The sequence below is a fragment of the Squalius cephalus genome (genome assembly GCF_949319135.1).
Source record: "Squalius cephalus genome assembly, chromosome: 10".
Taxonomy (NCBI): domain Eukaryota; kingdom Metazoa; phylum Chordata; class Actinopteri; order Cypriniformes; family Leuciscidae; genus Squalius; species Squalius cephalus.
In genome coordinates this window covers 40667669-40685880 of record NC_137131.1, presented here as the reverse complement: position 1 = coordinate 40685880, position 18212 = coordinate 40667669, and the positions used below count along the sequence as shown (strand labels likewise).

At 38.9% G+C, this 18212-nt stretch overlaps 1 protein-coding gene across 6 annotated transcripts in view; it reads left to right on the top strand.

Annotated features, from left to right (window-relative positions):
- Positions 1-1725: 1725 nt before the first annotated feature.
- nbeal1 (neurobeachin-like 1) overlaps positions 1726-18212 on the top strand; it is a 62341-nt gene continuing 45854 nt past the window's right edge. For 4 of the 6 annotated variants that reach the window (XM_079884150.1, XM_079884149.1, XM_079884148.1 and 1 more), the window contains exons 1-7: positions 1783-1916; positions 2522-2886; positions 10757-10848; positions 13644-13805; positions 14947-15028; positions 16115-16242; positions 17508-17590. In XM_079884150.1, coding sequence (XP_079740276.1) covers positions 2836-2886; positions 10757-10848; positions 13644-13805; positions 14947-15028; positions 16115-16242; positions 17508-17590 — 598 coding nt within the window. In that variant the 5' untranslated portion in view covers positions 1783-1916; positions 2522-2835. Of the gene's footprint in view, positions 1917-2521; positions 2887-10756; positions 10849-13643; positions 13806-14946; positions 15029-16114; positions 16243-17507; positions 17591-18212 lie in introns of all 6 variants that reach the window. The other 2 variants (XM_079884152.1, XM_079884151.1) reach the window with 1 other exon arrangement.

The window sequence follows — 18212 nt, the reverse complement described above, 5'->3', positions numbered from 1 at the left end:
AGAAGTAGGTCATCCGGGTACTTTTTTCCTACTCTTTTATGAGTGCTGTGAATTCAGACATACTTCTTTTGTCACATACTGTTTTTCACCTACTATAGTAGTATAGGAAGTATGGGATTTGGGATGCAGCCTGTGTCAGTGTGTGATCAGAGCTTCCTGTTTGATGTTCACAGCAGCCAATCACATCATGAACTAACTGCAGATCACTGGATTTGATCCAGCTCCTATGAGTGAGGTCATCAAACTGAGCCATGAATGCTGGGAGCCAGATGTCACGTATGTGTGTGTGTGTGTGTGTGTGTGAAGGTTATTAGTACATCACCCACTCAGCCTGTGACCGTGAAAGTGTGGGTGTGTGTGTACAGTGCATGTGTTTGTGTGTATCTCTGTGTTCAGATTTCCAAAACCCTCCTCCTCCTCCTCTTCCTCTCTATGAAGAAACTGCACACGTTTTAATCCTGTGAAGAGATAAACCAAACCATCAACGCTGTGCTGTTCAAACGGCCTTCAACACTGCCTCAACATGTGCTCTGGAACTCAATCATGATCAAACTGAAGGCCTGAGCAGTTTTACCTGTGACCGATATTGTATTCACTGATTTTTTTTTGTTTCTATGTTAACTGTATTTAGACATATGATAAATATATTCTTACTCTGTTTCTTAACTCGTTGGTGTCCAGTCATTTTTTTTTTTTTTTTGCCTTTTCTTATTTCAGTAGAATCAAAGTGAAATTCTAAACTTGAAGTTCCTGCCAAATAAATAAAAATGTCAGATAAATAATTATCAGTAACACTTTACAATAAGGTCTCATTTGTTAACCTTTAATTGTTCTTGATCATTTACTGACCTTATTTCCCTTGTAACTTTACTAGTTTATCTAATGTGTGTGATTTTTATTTTTGAGATCACAAAAGTAATATTTAATTTCCAGAAATTTGGGCTGCATTTGATGAACTGTACTGAAGTATTTCTGTGTTTGCGCTCTTTAGCCAGCAGGGAGTGCTCATATATCATATATAGAGTTTCTGCACTTTTTATTTTTTATTTTTTTTACATATTAGGCCCTACTCTTGTAATGTGTGTATGTCAAAATAACTTAAACGTTACAAAGGAATTATAGATTGAATTACTCGAATTTTAGATTTAAATACAGCGACTAACGAATTGTCGATGCTGAACTTAAGTATTTTTAAAACGTTTACTTTCAACAAAATATAACATTTCGAAAGATACAAATGAATTACATAGCGTCATAAAACATTAATAACATGTTCAACATCAGCTATTGCATATGAGGTTAATATTAATATCAAAGATATTAAAGAAAAGTATATTCACATACTTTTACCTGTCCTTCTAAGTTGAAGGCATCTTATTAATATTAATTACGCACGGTCATATTTATGCAGTGAGCCTACTTGATTGGCCGACGGTCAAAACGTTCTGACGTTGGCATGTGATCGCTAATCAGATAAAATAGTGATCATGAATATTAATTAGATTACGTAATGAACGCGAGTTTCAGCCACGCCTTTGCGACTCACATGAGCTCCACATAGGCAACGTAAAGGAGTGCGGCCTGTCGTAAAACATCTACGAAGAAAAACATACACAGGCGCGCGCGCGCGTGCCCGTGCCCACACACTCATACACACACACACACCTTCAACCTTCCCGAGCCCGTGCTGTGGCTTTGTAATGAGCCGTCGCAATCCAGTGCAATGATATTCGTCAAATGCACCCGGGCTGTCAGGCTGATCTGGTTACAAGATGAGTCAAAAGCCAGTTTGGGGTGTTTAGACTGACCGGGTTTAAATGTCAGTGGCGCTTTCGGTTCATGCAACATTCCTGGATTGGTAACCAGAACACAAGCTTCGGCTCGGGAGTTTCGACGGGCTGCTTTTGTTGAGGCAGGTGAGTTTCAGACTCATAGGAAACTGATGTATTAATGCGAGGATCTTATTAGTCTTGTATATGCCGTTGCCATTTGTTATTATGATCTAATGTTTATAAAATGACAAGTCTTGCCATTACTGGGGGTTTCATAAGTGTTATATCTAAATCTAAGTCAAGAAATATGCCGTTGGTCATATCTTTACAGAATTACACAAGTGTTGCATGTTTTCACACCCTCAAATGTAGAGTCTAGAGTATTTTTAGTCTAGTATCTATAGAATACAATAACAACACCTAGAGTTCTAGATCAACTCTTTTACTATTTGCACATTTTTGGGCATATATAAATAATAACTGTACACATTATAATATGATCTGATATTGTCAATGCTGGAGTTTAAATATAGTTTACATGACTTGCTCTTTCTGTTGGCTCTGTGAACATGTTGAGTTGGCTTGAGATGATGTCATGGGTCTCTGTTTATTTTGGGATTTTTTTTTTCCTTCTTTCAGAGTCATGCATTGCAAATTTACTGTTATCCGTGGCATGCAAATGTGCTTTTGGGAATTGCAATGCATTCATGCAGCATCTTGTTTTTAATGTGTGCTCTATTTGTCGACAGGGCTTGGAAGAGCAGAGGAATTTTTTGGGAATATCAGAAAGCTGCTGGTGGAAAAGTGCCGGAAACGCACAAGTCCAAGCCATCTGGGATTCGTATCGTTCACATGATGGATGTGATTTAACCGTGCACAGAGGAAATGACACGATCTGTCACCCTGGATTAACACAGACTACTATTCACCCATTGGTGGGATTTGTGATCCACGAGCGAATGTGGTTTTTGGGCAAACTCCTTCCACCATGAGGACTCGGGAATATTGATCACGTTATCATCAGGAAGGTTTCTGCCTACATGCTCACAGCTTGCAGTGCAGAATGGCATCGACCGAGAGACTGTATGAGGTTTGGATGCTGTACTGCAATAAGGTAAACGGCTTGCAGTGGATGCACTTTCACAGAGTTAATGCATTTCTTTTCTCATGCAAATGCACATTGCTAAGCATGACCAAATAATCCCTTTGCACATAAGAAGGAGCGCGCTTTTATTTATTTATTTCTTGCGCAGTGCATGTGGCTGGTACACTGTGTCCTATACAGTGTGTGAACGCTTGTCATGACATCTGAATGCCCTCTGGAGAGATCCATTGACCTCAGGTGGTTGTGAACGTTCAGTCCGTCTGATCATTGATGGAGATTCGACCAACTCCCTCTGTGATGCCATGTAATCAGATTTAACTCAAAATAATTCAGTGCATAGTGTCGGATTGTGTTCTGGTTATTCTTCCTCGTTGACCCCAGATGCATTTCTCTCGGGTTGAAGAGAAAATATGTTGTTTTGCAGTGTATAATACTTTCTCTGATCCCTGTTTAACTATATGTAAACCTGTAATATGGCAGTTTCCCCTAAAAGTGACATTGTTTGTTTGTGCAACATTGGCTCAACCAATGCTGTGAGTTTGGGGGCGGGGCTAATTGTTGGGGGCGGGGCTAAGTATTCAGTCAATCTGTTTTAAAACATTCTATTTGCAATTCCATTTTTGTTAGTGGTTCAGAAACTACACATTTTAGCTTTAAAGGTCCTTATATCTACTTAGAAAATTACTAGACTAGATCATTTGGACGTGCTCTGAAATTGTGGCACCAAGACCTCTTAGGGTACATATACATGACAATGCTGTTCTATAAATGGAAATGGTTTTCCTTTGCCTCTTTTTGCGTACGGGCGACAATGTTGTCAAAACGATCTCCGTTCACACTGATCTGCGAAAACGAAAATGAAAATTTTCTTTGTAAAGAAAATTTGTGCATAACGTCATCTACTTTTTCACCCTTGAGATTGTTTTTGCAATATCGCGTCAGTGTTATTTTACTATTATTCATATATTATTATATATATATTTTTTTTTTCAATTTCAGTTTTCATGTTGTATTAGTTTTATTTTATATTTGTAACTTTATTTCAGTTTAAGTAGTTTTAGTACTCCAACTTAATTAATTCAATTATTTACTAAGGCAACATTTCTTAAAATTTTCTTTTCTTTTTTTAGTTGAAGTGTAATCTAATATATTTTACTTTATTTCAGCTTTATTTTAATTGCAGATTTTTAATAATTTTAGTTGTAACAACGTCATCACTGTTTAGCTGCAGACTGATCTTTGGCGAGAAGTCAAACACAATAGCACACTTCCTTGTCTTTGTGTTTTGTGTTGCTAGTCCAATTGTTTAACTGTTCGCGCCCTGCTCGTATTGTCAGATGCTTGTTGTTATCGAGACTGTTGTGATCATCAGACTGCGACAACGTTAGGTCGCTTTACAGGACATTTAACACCGTAATGTAATGATGATCCAGAACAAATGCAATAATAACACACTTTCCAGAGAGTTATCGCTTCCACCAGAGAGGATATTTAGCTTCCTCAGGAGAGTCTGCTGTTGTCAGCAGTGTCTTGTGGGTCTGTCATGTCAGCGTAATGCAGTGATTAGACCCTGAGCCCCTCCGAGCCGCTGCTGTCCACAGGGACTCAGGACTTATCCAGATGACCTGTCACATAAAATAAGATTTCCAGATCTGAACATTAGCCTTCGGTTGTGGCAGCGGGCGTGTGATTTAGGTCTAAAAGGGATAAAAAAGCTGGAATAAGCCATGTGCACGTTTCACTGATCAATCAGGTTTTAAATGATTCATGTATTTTTATATATGGTTTATTTGAATGTGGTATATTTATTGAATATGGTATTGAATATGGTATATTTACATTTACACACCCGCACACACATTACAATCACATAAGGACACATATAGTCACAACAATATTGACAGAAACAATATACATAGATAAAACTGAAACAACAGCCATCCAATAGAAGTATCATTAGTGATTGTAGCGAAGACACTTGTCCCTAAAGCTTAAAGGGTTAGTTCACCCAAAAATTATTCCATAATTTACACACCCTCAAGCCATCCTAGGTGAATATGACTTTCTTCTTTCAGCCAAACACAATCAGAGTTATATTTAAAAAATATCCAGCATCTTCTAAGTTTTATAATGGGGAGTGAATGGTAGCTGAGTTTTTGAAGGCAAATAAGCGCATCCATCCATCATAAAAGTAATCCATACGACTCCAGGGGTTAATAAAGGCCCTCTGAAGCAAAGCCATGTGTTTTTGTTAGGAAAAATATTCATATTAATAACTTTATAAACTATAATGATTGGCTTCCGGTAACGGCCGTACGCAAGTCTAGTTCCGGCGTAAGAGTGACCTCTGACCCGACGCATCTGACCCGACGCATGATGTATTGACGAACCGTGAAAGGAAAAAATGATCTAACAATTCTTAGAAAAAAAGTCAGAATTGCAAGATATGTAAAGTCGCAATTCAGACTTTTTTTCTCACAATTGTGAGTCTATATATCGCAGTTCTGACTTTATTTCTCGTAATTCTGAAAAAAAGTCAGAATTATGTGATACAAACTCGGAATTGTGAGAAAAAAGTCAGAAATGTGAGATAAAGTTGCATTTATTTATTTGACACAAGCTGCCATAATATTCTGTGAACAACAGTTTTGTTTCAGTTTTTACTCAAAAAATTTTGTTTTATTTTTTACTCAAATATGTCTTGACGCGCTCACGATGAGATGTTCAACCAGCCAGCTCGTCCTTAACATGATTTCCTTCATGAGCTGATAGTCACAAGTCCAGTGATGTTTTGTTTGCTGCAGAAATGACCTTTGCTTTTGTTTATGGTTTCTGCTCTCATGCATTAACCAGCCTGTGATCTTCAGAACGCAGCGTGAACTGACATTTCCTCTTAAGCACGCTAATGCAGCCTGATGATAACTTTTATATGTCTGTCAGATTTACATTTGTGCATGTCGAAAGACATTAATACAGCGGCTTTTGCTGTGCATTCTGGGACATGTGTTTGGAGCACAACCTGCACATCCTCTATATGTTCTGTTTCATCTCTTCACAAAACATAGAGAACATGCATAGACACAGAGGAAATCAATAATCTCACCCAGTACTGAAGAAAACGAACATATACTAGAGAGTCAGACTGGAATTCAATTCAATCCAGTTTGTCAGAAACCAGCAGGCCATTTGGATCAGATTATTTTCTCTTGGGTTGTGGGAGAAGAAAAACACTGATGTCTCAATTTCAGACAGTAATAAAATTGGCAGCTAGCACATGTAAATAATAAAACGCCATTACAACCCCATAAAAACAATTATTGTCCAAATTGGGTTAGTCTCCATGGTCAGTGTTGGTGGTTTCGTGTGATTTAGCCTCTTTGCTCTCTGCCTGAATGACAAGACTGCCAGATGGACAAATGTCGACACGGCAGATGAGTGAATGAGACCGAGATGAAAACGATTGAAGGAAGAACCGGACAGACTGAAACTGAATGAAGCATGCGTGATGAAAGTGCTCTCTTTTCATGTGGTCTGTTTACTCGAGCAGTTTAATAGAAGCTGGTCTTTGTGTTTCCTGGTTACAGTCATGATCCCATACACACACCCTCTGAGATAATGATAGACTGCACAGAGTCACTGAACACACAGTGTGACAGCAGCAGCAGTTGTCTCGTGAATGGGACGGAGCTACTTGTGTGCTGACCTTTGACCCAGTTAAGACCTGTGATTATCAGGGCTTGTCCTTCAGTGATGGCTATAAACGGCTTTTACAGGGCAGTGCGCTATTTATACACGTACACACTCGTACAGTACTCACCCATTAGTCCTATTTAAAGAGGCACAATTATGATTGTCTTCCAACTCTTTCCCAGTTGTTGTCTAACCTCTCTGAGATCAGGTCAGAACTTCTACACACCTGTGCTGTTGCTCATAAAGCAGATGTTGATGAAGCGAATCCGCATGTAGATCATGAGCTCCATACTGTAAATCAACTTGGCTGGTTTATTTTGCCTTGTTATCCTTTCGCCATCTCATCTGGTTTGCAGGTTCATAGGGCAATACACACACACACACACACACACACACACACACACACACACGCACACACGCACACACGCACACACACACACACACACACACACACACACACACATACATTCTTGTACAGCTATCTTTATGAGGACATTAATTGACACAATGCATCTCTAGCCGCTTACCCTAACCTTACCCATCACAACTAAGTGCCTAACCCGACCCCTGACCCCAAACCGACCCTTAACCTCATTATAACCTTATCCCTAAAACCAAGTCTCGACCCTCAAACAGGCCTTTAAAGGGGTCTCAGAAAGTGAGGACCGGACAAAATGTCCTCACTTTACTCTCTTTGTCCTCACTCCAATGGTCTAAAACTCAAACTGGTCCTCACAAAGATAGTTGTACAAGTACACACACACACACACACACACATGGCAAGAGAGAGGGAGAGGAGATAAGGACAGTGGGATACAAAATTAGGCGTGAGAGAAAAGTAAGAAAACCGAGATAGTGGGGTGAGAAAGAGGAAAACGTGTGAGAGAGAGAGAGAGGGAGAGAGAGGGAGAGAGAGAGAGAGAGAGAGAGAGAGGGAGACTGGAAAATGCTATGCCGTCTCACTCAAAATACCCTCTTTCCTCACCATGGTAACAATCCCTATACGATCCTCACAGGAACTCGAGTTCCTGTTGTGAAAGATTATTTGACTACTGAAAATGAACATGTAAGATATTAGATGAGAAAGAAAAAACGTGGATATGTCTGTTCAAGTGACCTCAAGTCAGATAGGATTTAAAGAATTGCTTCAGAAAATAATTTCTCATCTTTTAGGGTTTAAAAACCATTCTTATGCATTTTATGCAAGTTATGCTTGCATTAATATCAATTTACTTCCTGTGAATTTACCTTTTTTAGCTGGTGATGGCATGAGTTGAAGGATATGGCCTAATTTTGCAATGGATATCGCTCAGGTCTCGTGCTAAAGCAAAAGCAGGGAGGTTGATGTGTAGGTGTTATATGAAGTAGTCGCTTTGTTCCAAAACCTGAATTGAGCTGCCCACCTAGACAGCATTTTAAGGCCTTTATGAAGCAGTAAGCATCATAATTGTGCTATCTTGTTTCTCCCAAATACGAAGGCAATATGCATCCTTCATGGAGAAACCGACCCCAGAATACAATGTAACCGGATCAGTAACAAGATACGATTTTATATTATAATAAAAGGAATATATATATATATATATATATATATATATATATATATATATTTATATTAAGTGTAGGGAAGCTGTTTTGTGTGTGTTAGAGTTTGGCAGGGATGATGTCATTTTGTGGGCCAGCCCATAATTTGAAGAGCATCATCCTGGTTCCCTTGACAAAAACAAAATAGGATTTTTCCATCTGCTCTTTAACCAACAAATTTCTCTGTAACCAAGATAAACTTCACAAATTAACACAACTCTTATGATTTTTTTGAAGCCTAAACACAATCGGCAGAAGTAAAAAGCTAAACGTAGGCTATAAGCGAACTACACAGCACTTGCACAATGTCACCGTAAGCTTACGAAAACTCTTTCGGTTTTTATTTAAAATGCATTTTGGAAAGTTTGGAAAGAGTGAAAATAATTAGCAAGAGTGCAATTATAAACAAAACGAGGCTGTAAAAGTGGACTAGCAATTAGATGATGTTTAATTTTCCAGAAAACCTCTGTAGTCCCATTTAGCCACTTGTTAGCATTAGCAATAGCAACCACTTTTTTAAGGCAAGTAAAAGCTTCACGAAAAGTATTACTGAATGTAATTAACGTTGTAGGATAAAACATGAAAAAAAAAACATTGAGCTTGTGATAACCACAAACCATATTTCAGACATTTAATACCAAAAAACTGAACCCGAACTCATTACTTTGGACTTATTCCTGCTGCACTATCTGCTTGTTAGCTTAGCAACCATGCTAACACAACAATGCCTTTAGAAGGCCTGTAGACAGCGAGTCAGGTTTGAGAGGGTTAAACCTTTGCCTAGTTGTTTGCTAGGCTTGTAAATGCATGTTTTTACAAATTGAGGGGTGAGGCAGCAATATTTTCTGTGGAAATATACAACATCTCAAGCTTGAGCATGTAATTTCATGAAAGAGAGGATAACAGACAGGAGAGAGACTATCCTGCATACTAGAAGTCAAATTATGATGGCATGTCGAATGGACAGGATGTCTAGCCCATGTGATTAGAGTGAGCTCAGTGTTGTGGCTGTAGGTCATATGCCTGGCATTAGTGAGGGTTTGGATTGCCCAGTCTCTTTGCCAGAGTCTATGAATACATAACCATTTCTGAAAGAAGCCTTAGGGAGGAGACTGTTAGTACTAAGTAGTCTTTTATCAGATGCTGAAATTACAGTTATTAAAGTCATCATGAAATCAATTTGACAATTCTTATTATATTATGGAATATTGCATTGGTTATGATAAGAGATTTATCCATGCTCATCATTATTTATTTTTTATTCATGTGCCTTCATAATCAAAATAATTGCAAAAAGCATTATCTCTTTTCTTTTCTCTGACAATGAGGGCGGGACAACCTGTCACTCTCATGAGATCGACCAATAGCAAACCACAGCCATCCAATCAATTCCCCACGGACAAAATCAAGCATTTGTTCTTGTAAGAAGCCGTTCACTCGGATATACTTCACATTAGGGAAGAAAAGATTATTATTATTCGCAACTTCTGTTTCATGCTGGCTTTAATCTGTAATCTACACTGATTTTACAAGATCAAACAAATCAAGTAACAATATTATAATGCAGGACTCATTCAAGTTACTACAAAATACTTTCCCCCAGGGCGTGCAATACAGCATAAAAGTCCACTTCGAGTTAATGTTTAGTGCTTAAGGAAGAAAAAGCCCTTTAATTGGGAACTTGACATGCATGAGTAGGAGAATGTGACTGAATCGCCACACACCCTTCAGCTGGAGAGGGCATCAGGAGCGAGGCAGTGTCCGTTCTGTGGCGTGAGCTCTAAATAAACAGGGTGTGTGCACCTTTGGACACATCTAGACATCAGTGTCTTGCCTCTGGATCCCAAATGACTATAATGCACATATTCTTTCTTTTCTCATATTCTCACTTTTTTGTGTTTTGAAAAGTCAAAAACTGACTTTTTTCTGCTGTGTTGTTCATGTGTCTTATTGGTCAGCTATTGCGAGTTGTTTTTTGGCATGGACTTGCATAGCTGTTCTGATGATCTCACCGAGAGGAATTTTTGAGCATGATTTCCTGTTCTGGATGTCTGAGTGTAACACAGCTGAAGCATTGACCTCACAAACGGCCACATTGAGTCGTGATACACTCCAGCCCCATCAATTAGAGCGTGACGTATTTCATAAATTCATTAGATTGCAGTCGGCTGTTGATCGAGGTTTAATTCTGAACGGGGTGAACAGGTTTGTATGTGGACATTTCAAAGGAGCGTTGTTCTTGGTCAAACTACTCTTGTTTTCTGGAATGTAGGAATGTGTTCCAGGTAGAAATGTGGTCAGGCCAGTTTGTTATCCGTCAGGTATCTCGTTTTACACCTGATATAATCCACCTACTAACCTCAAACATTTGGACACACCTTAGATAACTGTTGATAACCAAATGCATTCCTGTAAGTCAACGTCAACGTCAAGGTCAAGGGTTTGATTCCCAGGGAATGCATGAACTTATGAAATGTAGGCTATACCTGAATACAACGCAAATAACTTTGGATAAAAGTTACATCTGCAAAAGTAATAAATGTATTGTATTTCAATGAATAATTCTTTAAACATTTCTCTCTCTGTTGTTTTCTGAAACCTGTAGAAGGACCCGGACTACCTGAAACTCTGGTTGGAGATCTTCATCGGCTCCTATGAGAGATGCATAGATGTGGATTTCGAGAAACCGCCAACCAGGTAGACTTTACTGCAGTCTAGCTACGTTCATCCATCAGTCTGAGGCACATTAAAAACCACAATAAAGCACACTAGGCACACTAAACCTCATGAAGACAGATCAGGAATGGGGTTACGTATTAGTTCACAGGTTCTTGTCACCAATTGTCAGCTTTTTCTAGAATAAAATAAGGGCCAGAGTCTTGCATGTCCAGATTTTTTGACTGTTTGCATCAAGTCTGGTTCACCTTATTCAGGCAGTCCACTGACTACTCAGTTTTGAAAATGTGTAGTTTTGCATCCTGAATTACTTGGATTTTCCTGAACCTGTGCAGAAGCACAGACTGTATAGGGCAGAGATGATCCTCTTATACATATATGAATGGGAGAAATCATAACGCCTAATATGTCTGTGGATAATGTCCCATAGTTAACAGACGCCCTGCCATCATGGTCATGTTCTGATGCAAGTGAGAGGCAATACAGAGAATTCAGCCAGCCCAGTCTTTGTGTGTGTGTGTGTGTGTGTGTGTGTGTGTTAGTGTGTGTTAGTGTGTGTGCACATGAATACATGGAAAAAATAAGAGCGGGGAACTAGATAAAGGGTGGGGGGGATAAGAGATTTACAGAAGGACAGAAGGAGAGAGAGAAAGAGGGAGAGTGTTGAAGGATTTATGTGGCGGTAGTGCAGATTGTGTGGCATGAGAAAATCACTCTGGCTCTCCCAGCTGTGGTCATGTGATCATGAAGTGCTTATACTGTCAGATGACATTACGTAATGCAGAGCGAGAGGAGAGCCAGGAACCGACAGACTGAGAGAGAGACTTTGGATTGTAATGGGTTTATTTGTCTCAGCGCTCTCTCTCCTTCAGCTGTGCTGCTCTCGCACAGATCTGCTTCATTACTGTACAGTTCTCTCTCTCTGCTGGAAGAACACACTCGTATAGTGCAGTACTTGCCTTTACAGTCACGATTGCAGAATTACAAATCCCAGAGGTGCTATAAAGCTCAAAAATTATTGTTCTGTCATCAATTGCTCATTCAAAACCAATATGCTGGTCTTTATTTTCCATGCAGCTACACTGTAAAAAATTGTTTATCACAGTTGTAAATTAAACAGATTATTAGACCATGTTTTACAAGAAAGTAATATTTCAGTCATTCTTCAAAATTTGAGTTCAAAAAAGTTTAATTCAATGTGTTACTTGCTGTTTCTTTGCATTTAATTGTGAAATGTGTGAAAAGAGTGAATTTTTTTTGGTAACACTTTACAGTAAGATTTGTTAACATTAGTTAACTGCATTAGTTAAGATGTAATGAAAAATACTTTGTAAATCATTTATTCATCTTAGTAGGTGTTAGTTTTAACATTTACCAATGCTTTATTCAATATTCAACTTAAATTAATATTATATAATGGACTTAAGCTAACATGAACTAACAATGAACAATTTAATTTCTATTAACTAACATTAACAAAGATTAATATATACTGTATCATATATATTGCTCATCAATTAACATTAACGAATAGAACCTTATTGTAATGTGTTACCATTTTTCAGTCAAGCATCACAAAATGACACAAAAGCCCTGTTCACTCCTGGTATTAAGGCGTTTTGGTCGATCGGATCACAAGTAGACGAGGGAGACACATTCCTGTTTCTTTTGTCCACGTTCAACCACTTCTGTCCTGATTTCTTTAAGGGGAGGGTCTATGGGCGGGTAAATGTATGCTGTTTTTTTCAGATCTTTCGATCTAATGGATCACACAATATACTTATGAACGTGACCGGAGACGACGGAAAAACATACAGAGAACATCAGCTTTCGTTTCGAGTGTGTGTTAGAAATCAGGAATGGTGAGAGAACATTGTGCTTGGTACATTTTTCATCTTCAAGCCAAACTTGGGTCTCCAGCTGACAAAGTTTAAATCCCGTCTGGCTAGAGCTCTTCCTATAATGTTTACGCATTAGTTCAGTAGACGGAGAGTAGACGGTCTTTTGTGGCTGTTTGAACACATTCGACCACATGAGCGTTTACACTATGAAAGCAATCCAGTCTAATGTGTTTTCAACTCCCTCTGGAAGTGGTTGAAAGTGGACAAGCTCTAAACGTTTTAGATCCTGTTTACAGCTGTATTTAGTGTCGTCCACTTGTGATCCGATCGACCAAAACGCATCTTAAAGGGATATTTCACCGCTGGAAAGATGATATGTATTTAATTTGGGTCATTTATGTTGTAGAAATGTGAAATTATTTTAGAAGTTGGTGCCTTCTAGACTGAGAAAAGCCAGAAAATGTATTTTTGGCTCATGTGGATGAAAGACAACAACTCCCAGAATGCACTTGCTTCGCTGCCCTACGAGGCCACTCCCAAGCCACGCCTACCGGTTACAGAGGGCAGTATCTGAAGAAATGACACAACTAGGCTACTAGTCGACTTGAAACTGAAAATACGCCGTTTTATGGTGAGATCCCCCTATGGGCGGGTTGAACACATGCGGAACGAGCTCCTCCTACTGGCTGGAGTCTCTCGCCTCTGGACAAAAAAGCCTCCGATGACGGAAAATTAAGTTTTTTGCGTCATCTGAGGTTTTTTCCAGACACACAATACAGAAATCTCTCGTCTCAGGGGGACATGAGGGAGGGAAGCACGGTCATTCGAAAATACTACCGGGTTTCTACTGATACAAAGCTGAATGCTAATCGGTGAAGTATCCCTTTAATACCAGCTGTAAACAGGGCCTTAAGCACCACACTAAAAACATATGGAGCATTTAATAGTGGTTGTGCATTTCTACTGGTTCTGCAGGTTGGAGGAGACGCCCCCCGTCATGACGCTGCTCCCTGATAACATCCTGCAGGTGTTGCGTCTGCAGCTGCTCCAGTGTGTGCAGAAAGCGTCCGAGGGACTGGAGCCCGAACAGCAGACCTTAGCCCTCCTGCTCCTCAAGTTCCTCATCGTCATCTGCAGGTCAGACTCTGAGACTCACACCAGTGGCCTGATGGGAGGGAACTGGGTGACGAAGAAAAAACAATACAGAAACGGATCGCTATTTTGGTTAGAAAGGCAAACTAACTAAAGCCATTTTTAACAGTCTCTTATGAAAATACGAAGTGCTTTGAATCTCAGTGAAACAGAAACTGGACACTCGTGGTCCTGCTGAATGTTTCATGAGTTCTCCGAGCACCTGCTGCTGAAGGTTCATGTGTGGTTTCCACTTTCAGCGACATCTCGAGACTTTTCAGAGTCTGACAGTGCGATTGCTCGAATGGCAGCTGCTGCTCATTTGCACACACACACATTCTTAAGGACATACTATAGAAAAAATACTATAATTCAGCAAGTGACTGCAAAGTCATTTATAGTGTTATAAAATATTTCTGTTTCAAATAAATGCTGTTCTTTTGAAGTTTCTCTTCATCAATGAAAAATAGTATCAGTTTCCACAAAAATATCAACATTGATAATAATCAGAAATGTTTCTTGAGCAGCAAATCATCATATTAGAATGATTTCTGGAGGATCATGTGACACTGAAGACTGGAGTAATGATGCTGAATATTCAGATTTGATCACAGGAATAAATTACATTTTAAAATATATTCAAATAGAAAACAGTTATTTAAAATTGTAATAATATTTCACAATTTCATTGTTTTTACTGTATTTTTGACCAATAAATGCAGCCTTGGTGATCAGAAGAGACTTCTTTCAAAAACATTATGCAATCTTACCGACCCCAAACTTATGAAAGATAGTGTTGCTCCTGGGGCAAATTTCTCTTCTTCAGTAAACATTCAACATGCACGTCCACTCTGTAACACACACACACACACACACACACACACACACACACACACACACACACACACACACACACACACACACACACACACACACACAGAGAGCAGTCAGTGTGTGATGTATGATCATAGGGGTGGCAGAGGAATCTCTCTGACAGCTAGAACTAATGGTCCTGTCATACGGCGGTCTATCCAATACAGCTTCAAACACACACACACACACACACACACACACACACACACACACACACACACACACACACAGACAGAGTTTCTCCTCACTGACAGCTGTGTGATCTGTTTGACAGGAACCTGTCAAATGTGGAAGAGATCGGCTCCTGTTCCTACATAAACCACATCATTACCATGACGACGCTTTATATCCAACAGGTCTGACACTCCCTCTAAACCAAGCTTTCTGTTTAACATTCTTCCATTTCTCTTTTCTTAAGCCCCTTTCACACAGAGATTCCGGGAAAATGCGCGGATAATCTGTCGTTTGATTTTGGTTCATTCACACTGCCAGTGATTTTCCGGAATCTGTGAGTGTGTTCACACACATCCCGTAAAGATCCCGTAAAGACACGTGACGTCAGGATGTGACATGTAACGTAGCCTTTGCGTTCACACAGAAGGCACTCTAGCAATTTTTCGGCAATTTCCCGGGATCAAGGCACTGTGTGAAAGGGGCTCTACTGAGACCATTATTTGATGGTGGTCAAACTGTTCTATGTGTTTACCTCTTCCTCTCCCACTTCCTCTTTCTTTTCTTTTTCCTTGCCTTTTTTTTTCCTTTCCATTTCCTTTTCCTTTCCTTTTCCTCTTCTCTTTTCCTTCCCTTTCCTGTCACTTCCTCTTCCCTTTCCTCCTCTCCTGTTTTTTCATCCTTTTCCTATCCTTTCCATTTTCTCCCCTTTCCTCTTCCTCATTTCTTTCCTTATTTCTTCTTTTTTTGCCAATTTTTCTGTTTCCTCTTCCCTTTCCTCTACTATTTTTTTTGCCATTTTCCTATCCTCTTCTTTTCATTCTCTCTTACATTTCTCTCCTCTTCTGTTTCCTGTTCATCTTTTTCTTCCTTTCCTTTTTATTTTCCTCTTTTGTTTTCTCTCATTTTCTCTTCTTGTCCGTCTGCCTTTTCTTCTTCCTTCTTCTCTCTTTATTCCCTTTACCATTTTCTTTTATCTTCCCTTTCCTCTTCCTCATTTATTTTCCTAATTTCTTCATTATTTGTTCTTTCTTTTTCCTCTTCACTTTCCTTGACTCTTTTTTGCCCTTTTCCTGTTCTCTTCTTTTAATTTTCTCTTACTTTTCTCTCCTCTTCCTTTACCTGTTTTCAGCTATCTCTTCCTTTCCTTTTTATTTAGCTTTTTTCTAATTCTAATTTCTAATTTCCTCTTCATCTTTCATTTTTCTTTTCTTCTCTTCTTCCTCTTCCTCAGTAATAAAGTAAATCAATAATTCTCTCTCTGTATTTAGCTGAAGAGTAAGACGAAAGAGAAGGAGCTGGCTGATCAGACACAAGCCGAGGAGTTTGTCCGTCACGCTTTGTCCTTCTGTGAGAGTCTGTATGATCCTTATCACAACTGGAGGCATCGCATTCACGGGTGAGATGTGCAACCAATGCCAATGCCTCAATGGTTAATCCCTTTGCGCTAGCATGCACTAATCCAGAAGTTTCCTCATACACACTGAATAGGGCATTATTAGGCTGCTAATCTGTAGAATAAACCAGTGTTGTTTGGAGAGCTGGAATGTGTCAAATAGCTGTGTTGAATCAACGTTAAATGAAAATCCTTCCCTGAATAAGTAAATCATTTACTTTCTTAATATACATTCCTGGTCCTTTTGTGAATGATTTGTCAGTGCATGTTATTTTAAAGAAAAAGAAGTTTGCATTTGTAATCTTTTATCAATGTTTTAACTTTTCACCTCTGAAATAACTTCATTTCACCAAATACATTACATTGTCTGCAGTAAAATGCTTTGTAAATGTGGTTGCTTCAGTTACCCAACACTACAATAATGACAGGCCGGTGAAGAATCTGTATGTGAAGGTGTGTTACAAGTCATGGTGTATATGTTGCTAACCAAAAACACTCAGAGGCAGTTCCCTGTTATTCAGTAATATGACCCATGCAGATACAAACCGTCGAATGAGGCAAACACATATAAAGTGAAAAACACAGCTGTGTTTGACCAATAAACACAATGTAGTCTAGTCTGGTTCTGCAAGTTCTGTGAAGAGCTTTTCTCCTTCCACTCTGTGTGTGCGTGTGTGTGTGTGTGTGTGTGTGTGTGTGTGTTTTAAAGGTTATTTGAGGGCAGGTGACATGGCAGGAGAAATTAACCTGGACTTGTGGCACACTTGCCACTTAAAGTAACAAAATATTGCATCTGTATTGAATTAATTTATGTTATCTAACATTTTCTATCTGTCGTAATGTTTTATTATTAATTATTTAAAGTAGTATATTATGATTAAAACAATCAATATTTATATTATTAAAATATTAAAATAATCCAACTTAATCTATAAAAGACTTTTTACACTTTTGCATTTATGAATTTTTGAAATGTTTTATTTGTTTACCCGCATGTCATGTGACCATTATCTGACCATTATCTGGTTCATCAGAGAACTGTAAACATGCAAATCAAATGTGTTGTAAAATTTTTGAAATATTACCTTAAAATCTCAGGATGGACTGTAAGTAAATGTTTTAGATCAAAGGGGTTCGTCTGACAAAAATGTTTGGGAATCTTTGCTCTATGGCATGATTCATAATCGTGTGAAATGACATTGACACCAAGTGAAGTGTGAGTAATGGGTCTGTTTATCTGGTTTGTGTTTGTTTGCTCGCTCTTGCAGACAGCAGCTCAGTACTGTGGAAAGAAGCAGACAGAAATATAAAGCTGCACCGCTCACTGTAGAGTTTGTGCCCTTCTTCTACCGTAAGTCTATCTCTTTGGATGAACCCTGTGGGGCTTGTGGTTTGTTTAATGACTGATCAAATCTGCTGTTTTATCATTTGGCCTTCAGCGATGGCACATAACCAGCGCTCTCTAAACAAAGCAGACTCAGTGTCTTATAACCTCACACTGCTTATCTCTATGTCAATGGGTGAAGCCAGAGACATGAAGTGTCAGTGTGTTGGTGACAAAGGGTAACTCTCACCAAAATAGAACCTAGGCTCTTTTAGTTAATCTACCCGAGTCAAACTTTAGCATAATTAGAATGGAAACGCCACTTTTAAGTTTGACCGTATTTTCGTTTTAGGTCAAAATGCCTTTTGAATGGTTTGAAAGGTTTTGAACAACTCACTGTAGCTGTTGTTCTTCCCGGCCGCCGGCATTTTGTCAGTCAAAAATAGTCGATCTGTATCACTGAATCATTTCATTATTATATGAGGATCCTTTTTCAAATACAGGGTAAATATTGATTTTCACTAACGACAAAACAACTAATTATCCGTGAATTTATATTGAACTAAGCTTTAGAAGCTTTCCATCTGTACTCTCCTCCCGGTTACATTGCATTCGGAGACCGACTATTTTTGACTGTCAAAATGCCGGC